The sequence below is a fragment of the Cotesia typhae genome, unplaced genomic scaffold, assembly GCF_013202065.1.
Source record: "Cotesia typhae breed Kobodo isofemale line unplaced genomic scaffold, CoteBio_Ctyphae contig_44, whole genome shotgun sequence".
NCBI classification, from domain to species: Eukaryota; Metazoa; Arthropoda; class Insecta; order Hymenoptera; family Braconidae; genus Cotesia; species Cotesia typhae.
The window spans coordinates 6,712,184-6,722,361 of record NW_027423753.1 but is presented as its reverse complement, the minus strand read 5'-3'; the positions used below and the strand labels follow the sequence as shown (position 1 = coordinate 6,722,361).

The following is a 10,178-nucleotide window of genomic DNA, read 5'->3' as shown; positions in this document are numbered from 1 at the left end:
GTAATGTTTAAATGCTAAATCAAATCAGATTTTTAGTATTAACCATTAATTTCCAAGTTATGAGTTATTTTTTTTTCAAATTGAAAAGATTTCTCCGTACTACTCTAAAAATCGATACTTCACTAGCAATTCTGATTTTATTTTTTCAGGAATCAGAAATGGTGCGTGTGTATTAGTAGAAAAGGCTCTTAGTAGAAAACTGTTGTACTTGCCATGCCGACACCATATTTTTGAAATTGTTCTTCGAAGTGCATTTGAAGTATACTGGCCTGCTTCGTCTGGCCCAAACGTTCAAATTTATCAGAGATTTAAAAAGAAGTGGGATGAAATTGACCAATCAAACTTTACGGCTGGTATTTGTGACAAAAAGTTTTGGAAGTAATAACACCAATCAAAGATGAGATTTTGAAATTCGTTAATAATCAAATAGAAGTAAAATTTTTTAATCCAGCGCTGAAGAATTATTAACTGACGTTAAAGTGGAAAAGAAAAATGTATAAAGTTCAGTATAATTGAGGAGCTGATTTTCAAAAGGGTGTCTTTTCATATTTTAAAATACCAGTTTTCTGAACTTTTAAATACTAATTACTTTGAGAATTATGAACATTTATAAATGAAAATCGAATTGCAGCTTCATAACCGATTGCACTTTATAGCTAAATTAAAAAAGTTCAATACAAATATTTATAATTGAAGATAACTAGTTTTTGTCTCGATTAATCAAAAATCAAAAGATACCCTTTTGAAAATAAGCTCCTCAATTATCAATTTTACTCTGATTAATTAACTTGCCGTCGTGATTAAAAATATTGAAAATCAGTTTCACATGACTGTTATACTTTCAATCATCTTTAACGATTAAAATTGCATTTGTAAGATATTTTACAACTTTTACCTCACATCAGTTAATAATAATTAGTCTTCTCAACTTTGAAATTGCGATATAATCAATTTCATTTTGACTTATAACTTTTTTTGTAGATGGATCATTGTCGAGACGATTACCGTGAACTTCTGGAATTATCATTAATATTTTTGGGTAGTACTACCACAAATATTACATTTAAGCATCCTGGACCGGTCCATCATGCAAGGTGGATGGCTAGAGCAATATATAGTTTAAAAATTTTTTTATTCAGAAATGAATTTCATCTTACTAAATCGGAAATAGATGGATTACGAGAACTTTGTTTATTTATCATAATATTCTATTTAAAAGCTTGGTTCACTGCGCCGTGTGCTATAACAGCACCTAATAATGATTTAACTTTGATTAAAGAATTAATTTCATATGAAAGATTTAATAATAGTCTTTCACAGACATGCTCACAAAAATTAGCCGATCACTTGTGGTATTTAAACAACGAGCTGTCTGTTTTATCTCTCTTTGATAAAAATGTTTCAGTTGGAACAAAAAAAAGAATAGTTCGTGCTCTTAAAAACTGTAAAGCCAATGAAACTACAAAAAATCGCTTTATAATAGATAAGAAAAATTTAGAGTCATTTTAAATAAAGATCTTAGTCAATTTGTGTCTATGAGATCGATTAATATATTTGAATCGTTTGATTTGTCGTATGAGTTCATTGATGAGGATATTACTTTGTGGCCTCAGAATCCGAATTTCTTAGAAAACTTGGAGTATTTCGGGAAACTTCAAGTTGTGAATGATGTAGCAGAACGCGGCGTGGCATTGATAGAGCAGTATAATCGATGCTTAACGAAAGATGAAGAACAGCTTCAATATTTGTTGCAAGTAGTGACAGAACATAGAAAACAATATCCTAATTACAATAAAAGTAATTTTATAAAACTGTAATATTTTCAAATTGAAAAATTGTTGTAACAAGTTGTAAATATAGTTTTTTGTTATAAAGAATTAACTGTTCAATTAAATTTCTTAATATTTAGTAAAAAAAAAAAATAAATTTGTTATAAAAAAGACCAAAAAATCATTTATAAGATATTTTTAACGTTTATATTTATATATTAGTGCATTTCGTGAGTTAAGTATTGAATTAATTAGTAAAAAAAAAAAGTTTACAGTCTCAGGTTAACGGAATTGAAGTAATTTAACATAAAAAATAATAAAAATATAGCATATGATATTTTTTTTGTAGTTTTATTGGAAAATATTATAAATTTTTTATTAGTGTTATCTTTGACCGCGGATATCATTGAAGCCGTTAATCTGAGAAACTTTGGTCTTCAGACGTTTTTTGTAGAGCGTAAAATTTCCTACTAATATCATTTTTCAGATTGTTGTTACGATGAACCGTTCCAAAGTAATAAAAATTAAAAAATTAAAAAAAATTTTTCCCGTGTTATTTAAATGGAAAATAAAGAAATGGATACAGGCAAATCTTACTATTGATATTAAGAGCTCACATGGGCGCCAAAATTTTTGTTTTTAGGTATACTATCAATTTTTAGACACCAAAAGAAAAAAAAATTCGTCTTTTTTTGAAACACCCTAATATATATATATATATATATATATATATATATATATATATATATATATATATATATATATATATATATATATATATATCTTATCAGCTCTAATTATATAATATATGATTTCATACATTGTTATGTTTATAGATTCACATCAGTGAAGTATACTCAACGAATTAAAAACACTGCTTACTGGATTAATATCAGTTTCAGTAAAAAAATCCGTTTCGAAAATTTTTTTCAGATTTTTAGTGAAAATAACTGTCAATATGGTAGTCTGGTGAAGATATCTGAAATAACACAAAATTTTTTAATTCAATTTTTTTCAGTTCCGTCATTAAGCTTTCATGAAGAAACTTGATCGTGCTTCGTTGAATTGTAATTAACACATTTTGATTGGCAATCACACCGCATTTTCTCAATTTAGTCGGCCATATGTTTTATTTTTTAGTCAACTCAATTTTCGCAGTGATTCCACTACAGAGTCAACGTATGCAGGCGTATTCACTTGTAAGCAAATTGCATAACCGAACAGGAGAGGGCGTTTTATTGAAATCATAAATGATGTGCGGAGAATTTAAAAATTTCAAATAAAATACGTATGCCATGTTGATTTTACCTAACTTTTGTTAAACGTATCATAAAATAATATTTCATTAATTACATTTATGCATTTTATAGGTTGACTTACTTATCAATGTTGAAACATTAAAAGGATGTTCATGTATCCTGAAAAAATTTGGGGTACTCAATGACGCGCGCCAAGTACGATAAAAAAATTTTTTCTTAATTTTTAAATTTTCAACAAATTTTTTTCAATTTTTTCAACATTATGACGGTTTCTTGGTATTTTTTTGTATTTAACTTTTTTTTGTATAGAATGAAAATTATTGTAACGAGTCTTATTTTTTTTGCAAAGTGCAGATGTTATTAAGATGAGTTTTATGAACGTGGACTTGGCGCAATTTTTAACAGTGAAACTGTTTTTGTTCGGATAATAATAATAGTCCATCCGGCTAAGGAATTCGGCTCTGGACTTAGCCTCAAGTAACTTATTTTGAATAAATAGTTTTTTAATGTTTGTTAAGAATATTTCGAGATTATAAAATTATTGTTTCTCCTTTTCTTTCTTAATATTATTATATCATTTCTTTTTCCCTGAATATCTGCAGATTGGCCCTGGAAATAAAGGGTTTGTTATTTTCCCCGTTGGGAAAAAAAAAATAACTGGCGTCCAAACGTGCACTAACCCAGCCTGAGTGGCTGTCGCGGTGTTGCTTAGGAGTTTGAGAGCATCTCTTAAGTTTCCTATTTGTTTTTGTTTATTTTATTTTGGGCGATCTGGACAAATTTCTATTTTGCTCGACGTATCCACCGTCGAGTAATTTATAAAATAGTAAATTATTGTCACAAATTCCTGAAGCCGAAATACTGCTGGTTTTTCGACCACCTCGTTGCTCCGTAGTTACTCCAGGGACCAAAGTTGTACCATTTCTTGATGATTATTTGTCGCTACCTACATGATTCAAAAAGGCATTAGTAAAAAATATAAACATAATGAAATAAATGGAAAAATTACAAGTGTATCGCTTCGTTTCAGAAAAAAGGAGCGAGCGACTCAATAATTACTTTTCTAATTTCATTTCGCGGCACACGGTCCGGTGGTTACACCTTTTATCTTTTGTGCACTGCTCGGCTCACACGTGTTAACCCAAATCTACCCCCAGTCTAATCTCTCTCGATACCCGGTGACATCGATTCAGGGTACCATTTACCCTGTTACAATAGCGCCCAGCAAAGTGGGCGGATAACAGCTAGTTACGATGATATATTTGTAATTTAAATTTAATAATAACAGTATCATTTAAATGATTATCTTTTAAAAAATGAAAATCTTTAATTAAGGTTGAATTATATGTATTGTTGGTATGCATTAAGGTATATCTGATTGTTTTACAATCATGTAATTATATAAAGAAACTAGATAGAATTTTACGCAAGAAGGGAGAGGGATCGAAATCGTCCTCCTGTATATTATTAAAGTCTTCTTATAGTTTGATAATTTAGTTGTGTTACGTATTGTGAGGCATATAATTAATTTCTACAAACCTAAGTATAGATGAGTGGATCGAAACAAAAACTGGCAATTCGATTTGATATGACAATGTCAAATATTATGTAGTCAAACTCAATGCCACCCAGAGAGTACTAAATAATCTTCACAGTGTGATCGAATTTATGTTCACTCACTGAACAATATAAATACGACAGGATTTTGTGCACCATTTCTTCTTATCCTATCCTGTCTATACAAGTTATCGTAGTTGTAAAAGTCTTTTATATAGCCAGTGACTGGAGGAAAACATTTTAATGGGATAAAAATTTTTTATGTTACAAGAATTATTACTCGAAATAATCATACATTATTTTCACATATATTCTAAAAATAATTTAATATTATTTTGACACAAGCCTATTGGTCTATTCACTGGCATCATAATAAAAAGAGAAAAAAAAACAAGAACGATAACTTCAAAGCAAATAGAAAATCGATACTTTTGAGCTTTTCTGATATTTTTTCAAGCGGAAAACACTGTACACTTGGTTTGAAACTTATGTCTTCTATTTATATATACAATACTTTATTGCTGTTACTATAATTATTGTTATTGTTTTATATATTATTAAGGTAACAGCAATCATTTATATTGTTGAGAAGCATGCGAGTACATTGAAACGAATGAAAAAAAAGTTAATTAATGAAGAAAAATCTTTTATCTAGGAAGAACATTTTGTCATGAGTAAATTTTTATTATTTTCTTTAAATAGTTACTGTTATTATTCTTATGTCCAATGCATATCTCATAAGATCATGCAATTGTTTATAAATTAAAAATAGTTTATGGTTCAAAAAATAGAGAATATAATTTTTTTTTTTTTCTATAGATGTACTTTATTTATTCATATAACAATTTCCAATAGCTAGCGTTCCACTCGAGGTTAAAGTTTTAATGGTCGGACATACCACTCATAATATCTTTGAAGAAATCCATACTTGCTGGAGCAGATGTGTAAAGACTTCCTGAAAATTGAAAATATCAATACATTAATCAAATTTATTAAAATCGAATTATTTTTAACCAATACAGAACATAAAAGTACATGATAAATTTATATTGACGCTAGCTATAGAATTACCCGTATTGTCTTAAAATAAAATATATTAGAATCTATATAATATTGTAAGAAAAGTAGAAATATCAAATAAATTAACGATCGAGTCCACAAAACTGTGTGAGCGTATATGTGTATCTCATAACTTTTAAACTGCTTGACCGATTGAAACGAGCTTCACGACATTCAAAAGGGTTCTATCAAAAGTAGGGTTCTATCTACTGCAGTAAACTCGGTAGATTTGTGTCAGAAATTTCGTTGTAGAAAAATTTGAAAAAGTATTTTTTTTTCGCGTAACTTTAAAATTTCTAAACCGATTATTTCGCAGGTAAGAAATAATTGTTTCGTATTAAAAAGCCGCGTTGAACGCCGCTAACTTTATCAAACACAATTAATTGAATCAGGAAATATCGCAACTTTCGAAATTTTTTAATAGAAAATTTTTCGAGCGTTGAGAATTCGAACACTGGGAAGTTCCAAGAATGGTTTGCAGGGTCAATCTTTTTTCAGATTTTTTTTCTAAGTTATTAATAATTTAAAAAGTATAAGTCACAATTAGATGAAAATAGTAAAATTAATCTATCTGGATGTTTCGATAATTTTAGAGCATATATAGATAATTGTTGCGTACGGAAAAATAATATATGAAATTATAGGTATGCGTATATTTGATAACAACTAGTTTAAAGTTTTCCCACGTGTTTTCTAGATATCATTTACGACACTTCTTGTGAGCCTCTAACAATTATCTTGAAACTTCTAGTATATGATTAATTTTTTTTAATCCTTCGCAAGGACACTTTATTTACAACTAGTTTTTTTCCATTTGAAATTTTTACTAAATTATAATCCCTTAATTTATGCCTGCGTGTGTGCGACACTTGGGCATCTGTACATAAGTCTTTAAGTATACGACGTCATTTTACTTACTTGAAGCATTTTTTTACTCCTACTTTAAGCGTTAAGTATCGTAGGTACTGACCCAAAAGAGTTAGCACAAAACGACAGTATAACCTAGGTACCCAAGGGATTCAGACCGAAAAATTTCTTGCTTACAATAATATAACCAGAATATTATCAAACATACCCTGATTAAAAAAATCAATTGAAAAGAATTGAAAATGACGAAAAATGAATTCATTTCTATACTTTTAATTCCTGGATTTTTTCGTCGTATCTAGAAAATAAATTCAAATCAATTCTATTCAATCAATAAATACTTTTTCAATTTCTGGCTTCCCGAATTATTAAAAAGAATAGAAATAAATTCACGGGTTTTAATTTTACTGAATTCATTTCAATCGGTAAATACTTTTGAATTTTCAGCATTGCTGAGAATTGAAAAGAATTAACAAATTCGAATTCTTTTCAATTCATTTCTATTGGTAAATAATCCTTAATTTTGTTTTGTGTGTACGATTGAAAAAAATTAAAATGAATTAAAAACTTTCAATTTTTTTTAATTCACTTTAATCGGCAAATGATTTCTATTTCTTTCCGCACCTGTAATAGAAAAAAATTAAAAGGAATTCATATCTTTTGATTCTTATCAATTCATTTCTATCGGTAAATAATTCTCAAATTTGTTCTGTTTGTATGCTTGAAAAAAATTAAAATGAATTAAAAACTTTCAATTTTTTTAAATTCATTTTAATCGGTAAATGATCTCTATTTCTTTCCGCACCTGTAATAGAGGAAAATTGAAAGGAATTCATATCTTTTAATTCTTATCAATTCATTTCTATCGGTAAATACTTCATAATTCCTCTCTTTTTTATTGATTGAAAGAAATAAAATTGAATTAAAACTTTTCAATTCTTTCTAATAAATTTCTATCAGTAAATACTCCATAATTTATATTTTTTTATTGATTAAAACAAATATAAGTGAATTCAAAATTTTCGATTTTTTTAAATTTATTCCAATCGGTGAATGATCCGTATTTCTTTCCGTACCTGTAATAGTGAAAAATTAAACGGAATTCTTATTTTTTAATTCTTATCAATTAATTTCCATTGCGATATATACTCTATAATTATTTTTTGTCTGAATGATGTACCTGAAGTTCTGAAAGTTTTTTTATGAACGAAAATCAAAAAAAAAATTTTTTTGCTTTTGAGACTGAGAATGATTTTTCAGTTTCAAAATAAGTCAAAGAGCCCGGAAAATAGTATACTGGATTCTCAAAATACCAAAACTACTCCTCCAGCCACCCCTAAGACTTAGACATCTAAAAAAAAATTCAAAAAAAAATAGTTCAAAGGGTCGTTTGAAGCTGTACTTTTTTTCAAATACTCTTTTTACACCCCCACAGACTACAAAAAATAATCAAGCCGATAACTCCCCCGGAACTACCCTTCGAGCCACCCCAAAGACTTAAAAATTTGAAAAAAAATTTTTAAAAAATAGTTCAAAGGGTCGTTTGAAGCTACGATTTTTTTTAAAAACTTCTTTGACACCCCCACAGACTATAAAAAATAATCAAGCCAATAACTCCCCCGGAACTACCTTTCGAGCCACCCCAAAGACATAGAAATTTGAAAAAAAATTCAAAAAAAATAGTTCAAAGGGTCGTTTGAAGCTGCGATTTTTTTAAACGCTCCTTTTACACCCTTCTATTTTTTTTTATTTTTTTTGAGATGTCTAAGTCTTTAGGGGTGGCTGGAGGGTTAGTTTTGGTATTTCGAGAATCCAATGTACTATTTCCCGGGCTCTTTGACTCATTTTGCAACTGAAAAATCATTTTCAGTCTCAAAAGCAAAAAAATTTTTTTTTTTATTTTCGTTCATAAAAAAACGTTCAGAACTTCAGGTACATTCTGAATGATTAAAAGAAATTGAAATAAGTTCAAAAATTTGAATTCTTTTGAATTCATTCCAATACTACATAAGGAATAGAAAAGAATTAAAATGACCGGGGTTTGAATTATTTTCAATTATTTTTAATATGATAGTTAGAATTGGAATGAATTAAAACGAGAGAAGTTTGAATTTTTTTTAATTCATTTTAATACTGCACGAAAAATTAAAAAAAATTCAAATTACCGGTATTTGAATTATTTTCTATTCTTTTTAATGCGGCCATCGGAATTAAGCAGAATTAAAAAGAATTGAAATAGTTTTAATTCTTTTCAATTGATTTTTTTAATCAGGGTACGTATATCTAACGTAAACTAATTACTAACCATACAAAGTTAATTCATTAGTTACTGACCAATATTATATTTACTAAATCTTGAATTCAATATTCATTATTTATGTAATTAACAATGTTTTATAAATAAAAAAACGTAAAATTTAACCTCATATTATAAGACAACAATCACCTGCTCTTAGTAATAATCAAGGATAGGATCACTACTAGTTTCCAAGAAAATTGATTCATAGAGTGAACAATAATATTGAAATGCTTAGTTATAACATTTGTAGCTCTTTATCTCTATTAATTTTAAAATAAAAAAAATTAGGAAAACGGTTGACCCTGAAGGCCATCCCTGCAACTTCCCGCCAATTCTATATCTAAACGCTTGAAATTGCACTTATGACGTTTTGGAGCTCTTCGAGCTAATAAATACGATTTATGTGTTATTTTGACTCTCCGAGCTCAAAAAAAAGCTTTAGAATGCTTTCTACGCGGTTTTTTACGCTCTAATGATTATTCTATTTCATCAAAAACGATCCGGAAAGAAATGTCGAAATAATGTAAGAAAAACACTTTTTTCGGTTTTCTTTCGTTTACGATATCTCCCGAACGAATCAACCTATTTTGACCGGATTAGCGGCGATCAACGTGGTTTTACAAGCTTAAGGGCGGATTAGTTTTGGAAGTTGACACACACACACACACACACACACACACACACACACACACACACACAGTGGGGTGAAAACTATAACTTCCCGATTTTTGGAAATCTTTGATTTTCTGAGCGGAAAGTTAAAAAAATTGACACAAATAACAAAATTTGAAATAATCATTGAAAGTTTCAGTAAAAGTAATTGCAGGTCTAATAAGTGAAGTTGAAATCTGCCTAGTTTAAAGTGCGACGAATTTTGCCGTAAATTAAAATTTCCTCGGTGACATCAATTTTTCATAAAAAATTAGTTGTACATTTTGTTACGCATTTTCTTAAAATAAGCAGCCAAATTTCTTTTCCACGTCTCAAGTGTTCAGAAAATGCATTTATTTCAATTTGTTACAAGCCCGCGATTCCGTAATAAAAACAATTCATCGGTTATGCGATCAGCAAAAATAAAATGTATTTAAAATCCTTAGTCTGTTGACTGAAAAGCTGCATGTAAAGTTGAATTTTGAAAACCTTACAATAATTTTTTCTCCGCTGCCAAAGAGACGATTGTTGTGAGAAAATATAATTATTAAGAAAGAAAAATATTTAAATCGGTTGACCCCGGAGGCCATCCCAGTAATTTCCTGTTTCTCTTGAGATTCTATTGAATTTTTTATCTGTAGAAACTGTATTTGAACAACATGAATTTGTTGACAATTATCACTCCCATTTTCTTATGTGGAGGAGGAATTTCGTAAG

General features: G+C 28.7%; 1 protein-coding gene across 1 annotated transcript in view; it reads right to left on the bottom strand.

Moving 5' to 3' along the window:
- Positions 1-5,248: 5,248 nt before the first annotated feature.
- Positions 5,249-10,178, bottom strand: part of LOC141528598 (methylmalonic aciduria and homocystinuria type D homolog, mitochondrial) — a 33,573-nt gene continuing 28,643 nt past the window's right edge. The window contains exon 4 of the mRNA XM_074244738.1: positions 5,249-5,540. Within this exon, the coding sequence (XP_074100839.1) occupies positions 5,467-5,540 (74 nt within the window). The 3' untranslated portion in view covers positions 5,249-5,466. The remainder of the gene's footprint in view (positions 5,541-10,178) is intronic.